The sequence below is a fragment of the Eleutherodactylus coqui genome, chromosome 2 (genome assembly GCF_035609145.1).
Source record: "Eleutherodactylus coqui strain aEleCoq1 chromosome 2, aEleCoq1.hap1, whole genome shotgun sequence".
Classification (NCBI taxonomy): Eukaryota; Metazoa; Chordata; class Amphibia; order Anura; family Eleutherodactylidae; genus Eleutherodactylus; species Eleutherodactylus coqui.
In genome coordinates this window covers 56,501,133-56,519,905 of record NC_089838.1, presented here as the reverse complement: position 1 = coordinate 56,519,905, position 18,773 = coordinate 56,501,133, and the positions used below count along the sequence as shown (strand labels likewise).

Here is an 18,773-nt window from a genome sequence, read left to right as displayed (position 1 = left end):
TCTGACAAGCCGATGGTCTCTATGGCAACCTGTAAACAAACCAGTGCAGGAGATTGCCGACGTATCTGCAATATCTTCTGCTGGTTTTTCAAAGCCCTTGCACTGCTCTCTGTGGGTCTGTGCAGGCAGAGCACCCTGTCACAGCTTGTGGCATTGTGCTCTGCAGCTCCCATAGTGATACATAGCCCGGAAATCTTCCGGGCTATGTTGCTATGAGCAGTGGAGCTCGTCCCGGAAAATTTCCAGGCGTGCCACTCAAGGGGTTAAAGGGTATGAAGTGCTCACATGAGGTAATTAGAATATTTTTAAGCTTCTCCTATTTGTCACCTGTACTATTATTTTTGAGGACGCTGTCCCAATTAGTGTTGCCGATAGTAGCTCTAAGCTGATCAAATTTTGCTTTATTAATGTTTAGTTTTTTTGCCGCTCCCTAATAAGGCTTCCTATTGAATGACAGCTGGAAATTAACTATATTGTGGTCACTGTTTTCCAAGTGTCCCCCACCCTGCACCCCCATGATTCTGTCTGGTTTGTTAATAAATCCAGAATGACCCTCCCTCTAGTTGGCTCCCATACAAGTTGGGTAAGGTAGTTATCTTTAATTGTTTTCAAGAACTTATCACCCTTGTGAGAATCTCAGGGTTCGTCTTACCATATTATATCCGGATAATTAAAGTCTCCCATGATAATTACTTCATTGCAGTTTGACACCTCTTTTATTAGCCATATTAATAAGTTTTCAATTTCTTCTTTTATTTTTGGTGGCCTATAGAAAACCCATTCAGGATTTTGTTAGTTTTTTCCTCCTAGTATTTCTACCCACAGAGATTCCACGTGTTCATCTCCTACACCTATATCTTCCCGTAGCCTCGGCATTAAGTAGGATTTAACATACAGACATACCCCTCCCCCTTTCTGCTTCCCGCAGTCTCTTCTGAAGAGATTGTAAACCTGTAAACTCAGCGCCCAATTGCACTTATCGAGCCATGTTTCAGTTATTCCTACTATGTCGTAATTTTCTTCAGACATTCTTGCTTCAAGCTAACCCACTTATCTGTTCTATCAGTTCTAGCTGTACTAACCCCACCACCCGCTCAATACTTGGTCCCAGGTCACTATCTACACTGTCTTCCCCCCTATTACTCTTTTTTCCCCTCCCCCCAGTCCCAAATTTAAACACTCCTCCAACCTTCTAGCCATATTCCCCCAGCACAGTTGCCCCTTACCCCTTAAGATGCAGCCCATCCCTACTGTAGAGCCTGCAGCCATCAGCAAAGTCAGCCCAGTTCTTCAGGAACCAGAAGCCCTCCTTTGTACACCAACTCTGGAGCCACTTGTTTACCTCCCTAAGCTCCCGCTGCTTTTCTGGTGTGGCTCGTGGTACAGGTAGTATTTCTGAGAAAACTACCTTGGATGTCCTCGCCCTAAGCTTAGATCCTAGGTCCCTGAAATTGTTTTTGAGGGTCCTTCATGGACCACTAACTTTGTAGTTGGTCCCAATGTACACCATGACCGCTGGATCCTCACCAGCCCCTCCTAGTAATCTGTCAACCCTTGCCGCAATGTGTCAAACTCGAGCGCCAGGAAGACAACACACAGTTTGACGATCCCGGTCTTTGTGGCAGATTGTCCTATCTGTCCCCCTTATAATTGAGTCCCCCACCACTAGGACCTATCTAGCCTGCCCTGCGCTCCCCTTCCCATTCTTAGTGGAGCAGTCATCTCCCTGGCGTTCAAAGGGCATGTTGTGCTGCAGAGGTGCTGACCCATTAGGCATTCCCCTCATTTGCCAATTTTGCAAACTTGTTGGGGTGTTCCAGTTTAGGACAAGCCTCCCTGGATCTCTTCCGTTTACCTCTTCTAACTGTCACCCAGCTAGCTGCCTGCTTGTCCTGCTCTTCCGATCTACCGTCCTCCACCGCATCTACCCCAGCAAGTGGCAGTGTCAGGGTTGCACAAACTGACGGCAGTGTGCGCACCCATGATCCTCCTTCCCTGACCTCTCCTCTTTGGTTGTGCAGGAGGAGAGAAGGGAGGAAGCGTTCGGGCGCTCAAACTTCCACCAAGCAGAGAAGCAGTGGCGCTTTGAAGACCAAGAGGAGGTAACTATATGGATTTCAGGGCGGCACTATTACTACTGAGGTTATTGTGCGGGTCACTATTACTACTGGGGCAGGTGTAGTTGACACAATTAGTAATAGTATCTCCTATATTGGTCCCAGTAGTAATAGTATTACTACTGAGGCCAATAAAGGGGACACTACTACTACTGACGCCACTGTGGGGGTCACTATTACTACTGGGGCCAATATACGGGACAGTTACTACTGAGGCCACTATGCACGTGGCAGCATACATCAAGAACGTTCCACAGGTCAGGTGAGACCACTACAGGCCGCAGGGAACCAGAAGCTGGGGAGCACTGACAGCAGGAAGTCTTCGGAGAAGGTGAAGGGGAGCGCCGCAAAGTATGAAATCAGCTGCAGGTACGCAGCTAATTTCCAGTCAGAATCTGCACCAATGGTACTCCAGCTAGGAAAAAAAACACACGGCGTTCCTCACTGTCTATTTAGAAACAGCCCTGTCTTCTTTTATAACGGCGGAGGTAAAAATCATACCTCATGATAAGCCTCGCCCCCTGACGTGTTGGCACTTTGCGATAAATAAGTGGGTTTTGGTCTCTAAAAGGTTCGCCATCACTGCAATATTGTCAATGGATCTCAGTGTTACCAGTCGCTCATTTAGATCCAGTATTTGGGCTTCCAAACGTATGACGTGCACACATCTTGCGCAATAGTATGCGCCCCTCGATCGGCTGTTCAAGGACTGCATACATTGCACAAATAGCACACTGGACGGCATTGTCAAGCATGGAGCTCATTCTAGTGGGGATCTACAAATTTATTTACAGAAGTAACGGAAATCAACTAGATCACACTCCTCGCGTGGCTCTGCCCATTCGTGTTCTTAAAAAATGTTTTGTTTTTCTTTTTTTCTTATTGCTCACACGCTTACTGCCTGTGCACTCTCAGTCACAACTGATTTGCTTTACTTACACACTCACTTGCTCTCTTACACCCCCACACTTAGGCCCCCTGTCCACGGGCGTTGTGGTAGCCGCCGTCCGGGAGCAGGAGCTGGCAGACGGATCTCCGCTGTCAGCCTATCTGTCAGATAGGCTGACCTTGGAGAATCACGGCCATTCGCAACATGTCGCAATGATTCTCTGCTCGTGGATATGGGACCGACACTTTCCATAGCAACGCTATGGAAAACTTCAGTTGGCGTGATTTACCGCCGGCGAAATCACGTTCCTGGAGAGGGGGCCTTAGATACACTGAGATGCGACATACTTAAACACACAAAATCTACTTATCTGCCCTTGTCAGCAGCAGTCTTCTTTACAGCTCCTCTTCAGCTTGGTGACATTACCTGCAGGCTCATTGTCAGGACTTCTCTCCCAGCGGTCACACTCTCTGGCCTCCTGCCGCTTCGGTACCTGCTTTTCTTTTCCTCTTCCCCCCACTGGACGGATCCTTGCAGTGGCTCTTCGCAAGAGGCTCTACTGGTCTTCTTGCGGCTCTGGTGCAGCTTCGGCGTCCTCTCGCTCCCGTTCTCTGCTTCATGAACTTTCGCTGACGTCACTTCTGGTATGTCACTTCCTCAGCAAAGACTATCCAAGTTTAACACTCTTTTTCCCCTCTTGATCACAAAAAACGTCTACATTACGTGTATAGTAACATATAGCCATACAGTTTTTTTTAAATATATATATGTTTCCAGATTTTTTTTTGCGGGACAAAAAAGTGGAGTAGGCTACGTTTTCCAATCCTACAAAAAGAAAAAAAAATGCGTAGAAATATGTAAGCATGGTTTAACTATGTTTATACCATTATAGATCCAAGAAACGCTACGTTTTCATATCCTTTTTACATGTGAGCATATGCCAGTGTGGCTGGCCCTTATGGCTTATTCAGATGACCGTATATCAGCTGGTTTTCACGCTCAGACGGCATATTTACATCTTCATCAGCACTTCGGCCCTATTCAGCAATTCCAGCAACCTGATTGGTGAACAGGGCTGAAGTGCTGATGGGGATGTTAATATGCACTTGGCCGATATGCATATTTCTGCAGGGGGGGGGGGGGGCTGGGAGCAGTGCACTGAGCTCCTGCCACACGCGACTGTTTACAATTGGAGGGGGCAGAGCTAAGTCCCTTCTCTAAGCTCCGCCCCCTCCCATTGCAAATAGTGGCAAGGGGTGGAGAGGGGGCAGGAGCTCAGTGCATTGCTCCCGACTCTCCAAGCCTCCCCCCCCCCTGCAGAAAGGGAAAACTGATATACGGTCATCTGAAGCCGCCCTTATATGTACTGAATATAATCAATACAAAATGTGGGAAATGACCAAGAAATCCAGCGTCACCACAAACACTTTGGAGAGGCCGTGCAGGGAAAATACTAGAAGTCATCAATAACATTTCTATTGATTTCTTTTGGTACAAAAAGAAAATGGTCAATTTATAACGTCACTAGGATTTTAACGTCACTAAATCCTCCTTCCTTCCTGTGAGGTAAAATTCCCCTCCAGCTGTAGAGACTCTGGGTGTCCAGCAGAGGGCGCTGTGCACAGCAGATACTAGTAGGAAGTGCAGCTCCCATGTGGTAACTTGCCCCTCCAACTGTAGAGACTCGGCTGTCCAGCAGAGGGCGCAGTGTACACAGCAGACACTAGTAGGAGGTGCGGCTTCCCGCGCTGCCCTGTATAGCAGCATGGTGTAGGAGTTCCAGGTGCTCCGATGTTCCCTCTGTCAGGTTTTCCAGGTACGGTACATGGTTGCTGCGGGTGTTGCTGCCTGCTGTGTGCTGAGCTCTGTCCTCTATGTGCAGGTGAGGAGCAGCAGGAGATGGACGTGTAAGCTGTGCGGAGACAAGCAGAGCCAGCTGAAGGTCAGTCACGTGTGCTGTGGAAACGTGGACCCTGCCAGCCAATCAGAATTCAACTTTCACTTTCCCGGGCTGAGCTGTGGTTGCTATGGGCAACAAGGATGCAGTGTTGTCATGTATTACGCGTTTTGGGGTTCATCATTAACGCCTTTACATTGCCGACGGTCCTCGTTTGCCTGATCTTCTTACAGGAAGTCTGTGACCTATTTTCTCGCTATTAACGGAATATACAATGTGCGCTGTTAACGCCTTAAAGACCAAGCCTGTTTGCTACTCATTCCAGGAGCCATAACTTTTGTGATTTTATTTATTTTTTCTCCATCAACATTGCCTTATGGGGGCTTGATTTTTGCAGTGCATAATTTTTGGGTACATAGAATGTATTGTGTAACTTTTCTTCTTTTTTTTTTAAGGTGGATTAGGGGAAAAAGTTCTGCCATTTTTGGATTTTATTTCTACAGTGTTCAGTGTGCAAAATGAAATGTGATCACATTACTCTCTGGGTCAGCACAATTCCAGCAATACTAAGTTTATAAATAGAGATGAGCGAACGTACTCGGTAAGGCCGATTTCGCAATCGAGCACCGCGATTTTCGGGTACTTCACTACTCGGGTGAAAAGTACTCAGGGGCGCTGTGGGTGAGCGGGGGGTTGCAGAGGGGAGTGGGGGGGAGAGAGAGAGAGCTCCCCCCTGTTCCGCGCTGCTACCCCCCGCTCCACCACGCCACGCCCCGCCACACAGCGCCCCCGAGTACTTTTCACCCGAGTAGTGAAGTACTGGAAAATCGCGGTGCTCGATTGCGAAATCGGCCTTACCGAGTACGTTCGCTTATCTCTATTTATAAAGTATCCAATTTTTTTGGAACATATAACATTTTGATTGCTTTTTATTCCATAAAGATTAACAAAATCTGCATTTCTGGCATGTGTCTCTACATTACTTTTACTGGCGTTCACCAAAGGAGGTCCAACGCGCTATTAGATGAGGGGTCTCTAAGAAAGAGTGGCTATTAATTGTATGATGACACATATGCGCTTTATTGCTCTGTACTGAGAATAGTGGTTTAATTAACCCCTTAACGACTGCCCATATGCCTTTTTATGGTGGCTGTTAAGGGGCTTTATCCTGATGCAATCGCCTTTTTACAGTGCTGCATCAGTAATCTGGCAGGGGTGCTTGGCTGCTGTATAACATCCTGGCACTTGCTCAAACTGCGGGGATTGAAGAAAACTATAATTCCCACTGTCTATCCCTTTACATGTGACTGCAGCATGTAAAGGACTGACAGAGGGTGTTCGGAGGTTTTCTCTGATCTCTGCTGTAAGAGCTCGTACCTAGCTGTCCTCTGACAGCCAAGCACCAGCTCTCCCTGCCACAGAGACCATCGGCTTGCTTCTGACAAGCCGATGGTCTCTATGGCAACCTGTAAACAAACCAGTGCAGGAGATTGCCGACGTATCTGCAATATCTTCTGCTGGTTTTTCAAAGCCCTTGCACTGCTCTCTGTGGGTCTGTGCAGGCAGAGCACCCTGTCACAGCTTGTGGCATTGTGCTCTGCAGCTCCCATAGTGATACATAGCCCGGAAATCTTCCGGGCTATGTTGCTATGAGCAGTGGAGCTCGTCCCGGAAAATTTCCAGGCGTGCCACTCAAGGGGTTAAAGGGTATGAAGTGCTCACATGAGGTAATTAGAATATTTTTAAGCTTCTCCTATTTGTCACCTGTACTATTATTTTTGAGGACGCTGTCCCAATTAGTGTTGCCGATAGTAGCTCTAAGCTGATCAAATTTTGCTTTATTAATGTTTAGTTTTTTTGCCGCTCCCTAATAAGGCTTCCTATTGAATGACAGCTGGAAATTAACTATATTGTGGTCACTGTTTTCCAAGTGTCCCCCACCCTGCACCCCCATGATTCTGTCTGGTTTGTTAATAAATCCAGAATGACCCTCCCTCTAGTTGGCTCCCATACAAGTTGGGTAAGGTAGTTATCTTTAATTGTTTTCAAGAACTTATCACCCTTGTGAGAATCTCAGGTTTCGTCTTACCATATTATATCCGGATAATTAAAGTCTCCCATGATAATTACTTCATTGCAGTTTGACACCTCTTTTATTAGCCATATTAATAAGTTTTCAATTTCTTCTTTTATTTTTGGTGGCCTATAGAAAACCCATTCAGGATTTTGTTAGTTTTTTCCTCCTAGTATTTCTACCCACAGAGATTCCACGTGTTCATCTCCTACACCTATATCTTCCCGTAGCCTCGGCATTAAGTAGGATTTAACATACAGACATACCCCTCCCCCTTTCTGCTTCCCGCAGTCTCTTCTGAAGAGATTGTAAACCTGTAAACTCAGCGCCCAATTGCACTTATCGAGCCATGTTTCAGTTATTCCTACTATGTCGTAATTTTCTTCAGACATTCTTGCTTCAAGCTAACCCACTTATCTGTTCTATCAGTTCTAGCTGTACTAACCCCACCACCCGCTCAATACTTGGTCCCAGGTCACTATCTACACTGTCTTCCCCCCTATTACTCTTTTTTCCCCTCCCCCCAGTCCCAAATTTAAACACTCCTCCAACCTTCTAGCCATATTCCCCCAGCACAGTTGCCCCTTACCCCTTAAGATGCAGCCCATCCCTACTGTAGAGCCTGCAGCCATCAGCAAAGTCAGCCCAGTTCTTCAGGAACCAGAAGCCCTCCTTTGTACACCAACTCTGGAGCCACTTGTTTACCTCCCTAAGCTCCCGCTGCTTTTCTGGTGTGGCTCGTGGTACAGGTAGTATTTCTGAGAAAACTACCTTGGATGTCCTCGCCCTAAGCTTAGATCCTAGGTCCCTGAAATTGTTTTTGAGGGTCCTTCATGGACCACTAACTTTGTAGTTGGTCCCAATGTACACCATGACCGCTGGATCCTCACCAGCCCCTCCTAGTAATCTGTCAACCCTTGCCGCAATGTGTCAAACTCGAGCGCCAGGAAGACAACACACAGTTTGACGATCCCGGTCTTTGTGGCAGATTGTCCTATCTGTCCCCCTTATAATTGAGTCCCCCACCACTAGGACCTATCTAGCCTGCCCTGCGCTCCCCTTCCCATTCTTAGTGGAGCAGTCATCTCCCTGGCGTTCAAAGGGCATGTTGTGCTGCAGAGGTGCTGACCCATTAGGCATTCCCCTCATTTGCCAATTTTGCAAACTTGTTGGGGTGTTCCAGTTTAGGACAAGCCTCCCTGGATCTCTTCCGTTTACCTCTTCTAACTGTCACCCAGCTAGCTGCCTGCTTGTCCTGCTCTTCCGATCTACCGTCCTCCACCGCATCTACCCCAGCAAGTGGCAGTGTCAGGGTTGCACAAACTGACGGCAGTGTGCGCACCCATGATCCTCCTTCCCTGACCTCTCCTCTTTGGTTGTGCAGGAGGAGAGAAGGGAGGAAGCGTTCGGGCGCTCAAACTTCCACCAAGCAGAGAAGCAGTGGCGCTTTGAAGACCAAGAGGAGGTAACTATATGGATTTCAGGGCGGCACTATTACTACTGAGGTTATTGTGCGGGTCACTATTACTACTGGGGCAGGTGTAGTTGACACAATTAGTAATAGTATCTCCTATATTGGTCCCAGTAGTAATAGTATTACTACTGAGGCCAATAAAGGGGACACTACTACTACTGACGCCACTGTGGGGGTCACTATTACTACTGGGGCCAATATACGGGACAGTTACTACTGAGGCCACTATGCACGTGGCAGCATACATCAAGAACGTTCCACAGGTCAGGTGAGACCACTACAGGCCGCAGGGAACCAGAAGCTGGGGAGCACTGACAGCAGGAAGTCTTCGGAGAAGGTGAAGGGGAGCGCCGCAAAGTATGAAATCAGCTGCAGGTACGCAGCTAATTTCCAGTCAGAATCTGCACCAATGGTACTCCAGCTAGGAAAAAAAACACACGGCGTTCCTCACTGTCTATTTAGAAACAGCCCTGTCTTCTTTTATAACGGCGGAGGTAAAAATCATACCTCATGATAAGCCTCGCCCCCTGACGTGTTGGCACTTTGCGATAAATAAGTGGGTTTTGGTCTCTAAAAGGTTCGCCATCACTGCAATATTGTCAATGGATCTCAGTGTTACCAGTCGCTCATTTAGATCCAGTATTTGGGCTTCCAAACGTATGACGTGCACACATCTTGCGCAATAGTATGCGCCCCTCGATCGGCTGTTCAAGGACTGCATACATTGCACAAATAGCACACTGGACGGCATTGTCAAGCATGGAGCTCATTCTAGTGGGGATCTACAAATTTATTTACAGAAGTAACGGAAATCAACTAGATCACACTCCTCGCGTGGCTCTGCCCATTCGTGTTCTTAAAAAATGTTTTGTTTTTCTTTTTTTCTTATTGCTCACACGCTTACTGCCTGTGCACTCTCAGTCACAACTGATTTGCTTTACTTACACACTCACTTGCTCTCTTACACCCCCACACTTAGGCCCCCTGTCCACGGGCGTTGTGGTAGCCGCCGTCCGGGAGCAGGAGCTGGCAGACGGATCTCCGCTGTCAGCCTATCTGTCAGATAGGCTGACCTTGGAGAATCACGGCCATTCGCAACATGTCGCAATGATTCTCTGCTCGTGGATATGGGACCGACACTTTCCATAGCAACGCTATGGAAAACTTCAGTTGGCGTGATTTACCGCCGGCGAAATCACGTTCCTGGAGAGGGGGCCTTAGATACACTGAGATGCGACATACTTAAACACACAAAATCTACTTATCTGCCCTTGTCAGCAGCAGTCTTCTTTACAGCTCCTCTTCAGCTTGGTGACATTACCTGCAGGCTCATTGTCAGGACTTCTCTCCCCGCGGTCACACTCTCTGGCCTCCTGCCGCTTCGGTACCTGCTTTTCTTTTCCTCTTCCCCCCACTGGACGGATCCTTGCAGTGGCTCTTCGCAAGAGGCTCTACTGGTCTTCTTGCGGCTCTGGTGCAGCTTCGGCGTCCTCTCGCTCCCGTTCTCTGCTTCATGAACTTTCGCTGACGTCACTTCTGGTATGTCACTTCCTCAGCAAAGACTATCCAAGTTTAACACTCTTTTTCCCCTCTTGATCACAAAAAACGTCTACATTACGTGTATAGTAACATATAGCCATACAGTTTTTTTAAAATATATATATGTTTCCAGATTTTTTTTTGCGGGACAAAAAAGTGGAGTAGGCTACGTTTTCCAATCCTACAAAAAGAAAAAAAAATGCGTAGAAATATGTAAGCATGGTTTAACTATGTTTATACCATTATAGATCCAAGAAACGCTACGTTTTCATATCCTTTTTACATGTGAGCATATGCCAGTGTGGCTGGCCCTTATGGCTTATTCAGATGACCGTATATCAGCTGGTTTTCACGCTCAGACGGCATATTTACATCTTCATCAGCACTTCGGCCCTATTCAGCAATTCCAGCAACCTGATTGGTGAACAGGGCTGAAGTGCTGATGGGGATGTTAATATGCACTTGGCCGATATGCATATTTCTGCAGGGGGGGGGCTGGGAGCAGTGCACTGAGCTCCTGCCACACGCGACTGTTTACAATTGGAGGGGGCAGAGCTAAGTCCCTTCTCTAAGCTCCGCCCCCTCCCATTGCAAATAGTGGCAAGGGGTGGAGAGGGGGCAGGAGCTCAGTGCATTGCTCCCGACTCTCCAAGCCTCCCCCCCCCTGCAGAAAGGGAAAACTGATATACGGTCATCTGAAGCCGCCCTTATATGTACTGAATATAATCAATACAAAATGTGGGAAATGACCAAGAAATCCAGCGTCACCACAAACACTTTGGAGAGGCCGTGCAGGGAAAATACTAGAAGTCATCAATAACATTTCTATTGATTTCTTTTGGTACAAAAAGAAAATGGTCAATTTATAACGTCACTAGGATTTTAACGTCACTAAATCCTCCTTCCTTCCTGTGAGGTAAAATTCCCCTCCAGCTGTAGAGACTCTGGGTGTCCAGCAGAGGGCGCTGTGCACAGCAGATACTAGTAGGAAGTGCAGCTCCCATGTGGTAACTTGCCCCTCCAACTGTAGAGACTCGGCTGTCCAGCAGAGGGCGCAGTGTACACAGCAGACACTAGTAGGAGGTGCGGCTTCCCGCGCTGCCCTGTATAGCAGCATGGTGTAGGAGTTCCAGGTGCTCCGATGTTCCTTCTGTCAGGTTTTCCAGGTACGGTACATGGTTGCTGCGGGTGTTGCTGCCTGCTGTGTGCTGAGCTCTGTCCTCTATGTGCAGGTGAGGAGCAGCAGGAGATGGACGTGTAAGCTGTGCGGAGACAAGCAGAGCCAGCTGAAGGTCAGTCACGTGTGCTGTGGAAACGTGGACCCTGCCAGCCAATCAGAATTCAACTTTCACTTTCCCGGGCTGAGCTGTGGTTGCTATGGGCAACAAGGATGCAGTGTTGTCATGTATTACGCGTTTTGGGGTTCATCATTAACGCCTTTACATTGCCGACGGTCCTCGTTTGCCTGATCTTCTTACAGGAAGTCTGTGACCTATTTTCCCAGGGAGTCTCCACGACAGCACCACCTGAGATCGCCTCCTCCTGATAGGACAGGAACACACCGAGAGGTTAAAGTTCCCCCCCCGTCCTCCCCTCCTCAGTGTTTTCCTGTCCTGCCAGGAGGCAGGGTCACCGAGAGGGGCTGGTGGAGACGCCAGCCCGGAAGAAAGAAGCATACCGGCAGATCGGAGGGCAGTGCTCCAGCCTGTCCTCCCTTCTTGCAGAGCGACTCCCGGGACGCCACATGGGGTGGTCCCCCCGGGCCAGGTTCCTCCCGCGGCGGCCCATGGGGGGTGCAATGCGGGGCTCCAGCTCTCCTACGCGCCGGCTTAGGAACGTGCGCGGCGCCTCCGGCTTCCCCTTAACGAGCAGGGGAGAGGGCGGGGCGCCGCGGCAAGCGGCGAGCGTGATGACGTCATCACGCAGCACGGCCGGCGCTCGGAGGGGGCGGGGCTAAAATTTAAAGGCGCCAAAATTCAAAAAGAAAAAAAAAAAAAAAAAGAAAAAGGATTCAAAAGGAACCTGAGAGAAGATGGCGCCGAGCAAGGAAGCCACTCAGTGAGTATTGGCTTAAATGCCCCAAGAGTGTCTGCAGCACCAGTAATAAAGCAATGAGTGCTCCAGCACCAGAGGTCGCGGAATGCTCCACCGCGGCGGCAACCGTAAGTAGCCAGTGGGGCAAACAAGGCATGCATATTCGTATATGTTGTTAATGAATTTTGCATCCTTACACGTAAATTTTGTTGTCTGCCAGGGGGATAGAAGAGTTGCCCCTCCCAGAGCCAAAGCTAAAAAGTGCGCAGAATGTGGCGCAAGACTATCGGCTTCGCATGCCAGGCCATTATGCAAAGCATGCATAGCCAAGTTGGTCAAGGAGGAATCGGGGGGATTCCTCGAGGACGTCAGAAAACTCGTCCAAGAGAAAGTGCGGTCAGCGCTGTCGACCCCAAAAACTCCACCCAGAGGGGCATCGGGGACAAAGCGCCGAAGAAAGGCGCATACCCCGCAGGAGCTCTCAGACTCAGAGAGTTCAGGATCTGAACCGGAAGAGCTGATGCTTGAGGAGTCCTCAGAGGAAGAGGAATACCAAAAGTACCTCTTCCATAGAGAAGATTTAACGGAGCTGATTAAATCCGTTAGAGCTACACTGAAAATGGAGGAGCCCAAGGAACCCCGTTCAATGCAGGACGAGGTCTTTGGGGGTTTAGGGGAGAGGAAGAAACATACCTTCCCGGTCCATAGCAACGTAACAAAATTAATACTTAAGGAGTGGGAGAAGCCCGACACGGGATCCTTCTCGTCTAAGGGGGTGAAGAGGCGCTACCCGTTTGAGGAGGACGTATGTGCGAATTGGGAGGAAGTACCCAAGGTAGACGTCCCAGTGGCTAAGGTGGCTAGGAGGACAACATTGCCCTTCGAAGACGCCACACAGCTTAGAGACCCAATGGATCGCAAGGCGGAGGGCCTACTAAGAAGATCCTGGGAGGCAGCGGCCAGTACGCTCAGGCCAGGGGTGGCAGCCACGTGCGTCGCCAGAACCCTGGGTGTGTGGCTCGAACAACTGGAGCTGCACATTTCGAGCAAAACACCAAGGGAGCAGATCATAGATTCCCTCCCTATGTTAAAGATGGCCACTAACTTCCTGGCAGACGCAGCAGCGGAGTCAGTGAAGCTTTCGGCAAAAGCAACGGCCCTAACCAACTCGGCCAGGAGGGTCCTCTGGCTGAAGTCATGGTCGGGCGACCTAACATCCAAGAATAAACTGTGCTCGCTACCCTTTCATGGCCAATTCCTCTTTGGTCCGGATCTAGATAAAATACTAGAGAAAGCGTCGGATAAGAAGAAGGGATTCCCGGAGGAAAAACAACGTAAGGGGAGGACCTTCTTCCGAACCCCGGCACAACAATCGGAACCCTATAAAGGCAAAGGCAAGATGGGCCGATGGAGTTACCCCAAGGGAGGCAGAGGGAGAAGCTTCCTCTTCAACCCGCACCAGGGGGACCCAGCCAAGCAGAAGCCCTGACGCCATCCCAGTGGGGGCGAGGCTGCAGGGCTTTGCGGATCGGTGGGCCTCGATTTGCAGGAGCCCGTGGATCCCGGAGATCCTGCAGCAGGGATACAGAATCGAGTTAGTATCCCCCCCCAGGAGAAAATATATTATCACGCGAGGTCCAGTACAACAACTGTACCCGCTTCAGCAGGCGGTACAGGACCTAAGACATCTAAAGGCAGTGTCCCTCGTGCCACAGGAAGAGGAGACCTGGGGGCATTACTCCAGACTCTTTCTAGTAAAAAAACCCGGGGGAGGTTCACGCCTGATAATAAATCTAAAACCCCTGAACGTTTTCATAAAATATCGAAAATTCAGGATGGAGTCCATCACATCAGCGGTAAAGTTGATCCCCAGGGGGGCCTACATGGCCTCGATCGACCTGAAAGACGCCTATCTGCATGTACCGATCCACAGGGACTCAAGGAAGTACCTAAGGTTCGCGTTGGAAATGGGCAGCAAGACAAGGCATCTTCAATTCAGATGCCTTCCCTTTGGAATCTCCTCAGCACCCCGCATCTTCACGAAGATCATGGCGGAGGTTGCAGCCTACCTAAGGCAGAGGTCGATCCTAATAATCCCATACCTGGACGACATACTAATCATAGCCGAGTCCAGGGAACGCCTAGTAGAGAACTTGGCAACAGTGCTCAGCCTGTTACAGTTCCTAGGTTGGATCATAAATTGGGAGAAGTCCAGCCTAAACCCCAGCACGGAGAAGGTGTTTTTAGGCATAACACTCGACTCAGAGGCCCAATGCTCCTTCCTCCCCGAGGCAAAGGGGCAGAAAATTCGGCACATGGTAGAATCCTTTATGCAGAGACGGTCATGCACAATCCGGGAGGCTATGTCCCTCCTAGGAAGTCTAACATCATGCATCCCGGGGGTAGCATGGGCACAGGCACATACCAGACCCCTGCAAGCAGCAGTCCTCGCAGCATGGGACGGCAGGCAGGCTTCGTTAGAAAACAGAATACAGATCAGGAACTCTGTAAGGGTATCCTTACGCTGGTGGACGTCCCCAAGAAATCTAAGAAAAGGAGTCCACTGGATATTGCACCCGGCAGTACAGATCACGACAGATGCAAGCTCCTGGGGGTGGGGGGCGCACGTCGGAGACCAGCTCCTACAGGGCCCATGGCCACCGCAGACGAAGCATCAATCCTCAAACTACAGGGAGCTACAAGCAATCTGGAAGGCCCTGCAGCACCTGGGGGAGACGGTAAGAAACCAACATATACGAGTACTGTCGGACAACACCACGGCAGTGGCCCATATCCGACACCAGGGGGGCACGAGGTCACCAGCTCTGCAAAGTATCGCGCAAAGGATATTTCGCTGGGCGGAGGGCCGCATCATCTCACTGTCAGCGGTACACTTAAAGGGATCTCTGAATCAAAGAGCAGACTTCCTCAGCCGGGGGCGCTTAGACCCAGGGGAATGGTCCTTATCCCAGGAGGCATTCCGGATAGTGATGGACAAATGGGGTCTCCCGCAACTAGACCTATTCGCGTCAAAACAAAACGCCAAGGTGACGAACTTCTTCTCCCTCAGACGGGAAGACCAACCGACAGCGGTGGACGCCCTGAGCCAGGACTGGGGAGGAGAACTGGCGTACGCATTTCCCCCATCCCACTAATCCCAAGGGTACTACAGCACTTCAGGTCACAACCGTGCACCCTGATCCTTGTGGCTCCCTTTTGGCCAAGAAGGAGCTGGTTCAGCCTCCTGAGAGACTTGAGCATCCAGGAGCCAGTTACCCTTCCGGCTCAAGAGAATCTCCTAACGCAGGGACCCCTGAACTACCCCGACGTAAGCAGACTTCATCTAACAGCTTGGTTACTGAAGAATCCATACTGAGGGGCAGGGGATTCTCAAGCAAGGTAGTCAGAACGCTAATGGCAAGCAGGAAAGAGACTACCAACCGCATATACCAGAGAATCTGGAGGAGGTTTACCTCTTGGAGACAAGAGAGAGGCTCCTCAGGCAGCAGTGCGGACGTCCCTCTGATCCTGGACTTTCTACAGGACGGCCTGGATATGGGCCTCGCCCCAAGCACCCTAAGAGTCCAAACGGCAGCCCTTAGCGCCCTGTTTGACACTAAGTTATCCGGGGACAGGTGGATCAATAGATTCCTGGCAGCGGCAGATAGGCTACGACCCAGGTCCACCAATATTTGCCCAGACTGGAACCTTAATTTAGTCTTGAGGGCCATGACAGGGGACCCCTTCGAACCAATGGAGGGGCTCTCATTAAAAATGCTCACAGTAAAAACTATCTTCCTAGTGGCAATTTCCTCAGCCAGGCGGGTCAGCGAGCTACAGGCCCTATCCATACGCCACCCGCTCCTCAAGATTACAGATACCAAGTTAGTCTTTAAAACAGACCCGACCTTTTTGCCTAAGGTGGTATCCCCATTCCATAGGGCCCATGACATAATAATACCCTCGTTCTATAATCACCCAAAAGACGAGAGCGAGCGAACCCTAAGCTGTTTGGACGTCAGAAGAGCAGTCTTGACGTACATCGAGGCCACAGGCCCATGGAGGCAGGACGACAACCTGTTCGTCCAATATTCAGGCCCTAATAAGGGAAAGAAAGCAGCCAAAAGCTCTATAGCCAGGTGGATTCGCCTGGCCATTAGCGAGTCATATAAGGCTTTGGGGAAGGAGGCCCCCTCGGCTCTTAAAGCCCATTCCACAAGGGCAGTAGCGACCTCATGGGCCGAGCATGGCTCGGCATCAGTAGAGCAAATATGTAAGGCAGCAGTATGGAAAAAGCCCCATACTTTCGTCAAACACTACAGGGTAAAGGTGCAGCTAGACGAGGACATGTCCTTCGGTCGTAAGGTCCTCTCAGCGGCAATCCCACCCTAGAATTACTTTAGTTGATACGTCTCAGGTGGTGCTGTCGTGGAGACTCCCTGGGAAAGGTAGGATTATACCTACCCGATAATCAGGTTTCCAGGAGTCTCCACGACAGCACCCGTACATTCCCTCCCCAAAAAAGAATAATGTATATATGTATATAAAAATAATTAAATAAATAAAAGATAATAAAATAAAAAATATACCAGATAGGAAAAAATTTAAGTTAGCTCCTACCCCGGCAGTTTCGTTATAATACACTGAGGAGGGGAGGACGGGGGGGGGGAACTTTAACCTCTCGGTGTGTTCCTGTCCTATCAGGAGGAGGCGATCTCAGGTGGTGCTGTCGTGGAGACTCCTGGAAACCTGATTATCGGGTAGGTATAATCCTACCTTTCTCGCTATTAACGGAATATACAATGTGCGCTGTTAACGCCTTAAAGACCAAGCCTGTTTGCTACTCATTCCAGGAGCCATAACTTTTGTGATTTTATTTATTTTTTCTCCATCAACATTGCCTTATGGGGGCTTGATTTTTGCAGTGCATAATTTTTGGGTACATAGAATGTATTGTGTAACTTTTCTTCTTTTTTTTTTAAGGTGGATTAGGGGAAAAAGTTCTGCCATTTTTGGATTTTATTTCTACAGTGTTCAGTGTGCAAAATGAAATGTGATCACATTACTCTCTGGGTCAGCACAATTCCAGCAATACTAAGTTTATAAATAGAGATGAGCGAACGTACTCGGTAAGGCCGATTTCGCAATCGAGCACCGCGATTTTCGGGTACTTCACTACTCGGGTGAAAAGTACTCAGGGGCGCTGTGGGTGAGCGGGGGGTTGCAGAGGGGAGTGGGGGGGAGAGAGAGAGAGCTCCCCCCTGTTCCGCGCTGCTACCCCCCGCTCCACCACGCCACGCCCCGCCACACAGCGCCCCCGAGTACTTTTCACCCGAGTAGTGAAGTACTGGAAAATCGCGGTGCTCGATTGCGAAATCGGCCTTACCGAGTACGTTCGCTTATCTCTATTTATAAAGTATCCAATTTTTTTGGAACATATAACATTTTGATTGCTTTTTATTCCATAAAGATTAACAAAATCTGCATTTCTGGCATGTGTCTCTACATTACTTTTACTGGCGTTCACCAAAGGAGGTCCAACGCGCTATTAGATGAGGGGTCTCTAAGAAAGAGTGGCTATTAATTGTATGATGACACATATGCGCTTTATTGCTCTGTACTGAGAATAGTGGTTTAATTAACCCCTTAACGACTGCCCATATGCCTTTTTATGGTGGCTGTTAAGGGGCTTTATCCTGATGCAATCGCCTTTTTACAGTGCTGCATCAGTAATCTGGCAGGGGTGCTTGGCTGCTGTATAACATCCTGGCACTTGCTCAAACTGCGGGGATTGAAGAAAACTATAATTCCCACTGTCTATCCCTTTACATGTGACTGCAGCATGTAAAGGACTGACAGAGGGTGTTCGGAGGTTTTCTCTGATCTCTGCTGTAAGAGCTCGTACCTAGCTGTCCTCTGACAGCCAAGCACCAGCTCTCCCTGCCACAGAGACCATCGGCTTGCTTCTGACAAGCCGATGGTCTCTATGGCAACCTGTAAACAAACCAGTGCAGGAGATTGCCGACGTATCTGCAATATCTTCTGCTGGTTTTTCAAAGCCCTTGCACTGCTCTCTGTGGGTCTGTGCAGGCAGAGCACCCTGTCACAGCTTGTGGCATTGTGCTCTGCAGCTCCCATAGTGATACATAGCCCGGAAATCTTCCGGGCTATGTTGCTATGAGCAGTGGAGCTCGTCCCGGAAAATTTCCAGGCGTGCCACTCAAGGGGTTAAAGGGTATGAAGTGCTCACATGAGGTAATTAGAATATTTTTAAGCTTCTCCTATTTGTCACCTGTACTATTATTTTTGAGGACGCTGTCCCAATTAGTGTTGCCGATAGTAGCTCTAAGCTGATCAAATTTTGCTTTATTAATGTTTAGTTTTTTTGCCGCTCCCTAATAAGGCTTCCTATTGAATGACAGCTGGAAATTAACTATATTGTGGTCACTGTTTTCCAAGTGTCCCCCACCCTGCACCCCCATGATTCTGTCTGGTTTGTTAATAAATCCAGAATGACCCTCCCTCTAGTTGGCTCCCATACAAGTTGGGTAAGGTAGTTATCTTTAATTGTTTTCAAGAACTTATCACCCTTGTGAGAATCTCAGGTTTCGTCTTACCATATTATATCCGGATAATTAAAGTCTCCCATGATAATTACTTCATTGCAGTTTGACACCTCTTTTATTAGCCATATTAATAAGTTTTCAATTTCTTCTTTTATTTTTGGTGGCCTATAGAAAACCCATTCA

General features: G+C 48.9%; 1 protein-coding gene across 1 annotated transcript in view; it reads left to right on the top strand.

The window, feature by feature from the left end:
* The first annotated feature begins 4,831 nt into the window (after positions 1-4,831).
* The window catches only part of MRNIP (MRN complex interacting protein), a 56,359-nt gene continuing 42,417 nt past the window's right edge, over positions 4,832-18,773 (top strand). The window contains exons 1-3 of the mRNA XM_066589255.1: positions 4,832-4,948; positions 8,362-8,442; positions 11,223-11,282. Coding sequence (XP_066445352.1) covers positions 4,832-4,948; positions 8,362-8,442; positions 11,223-11,282 — 258 coding nt within the window. The remainder of the gene's footprint in view (positions 4,949-8,361; positions 8,443-11,222; positions 11,283-18,773) is intronic.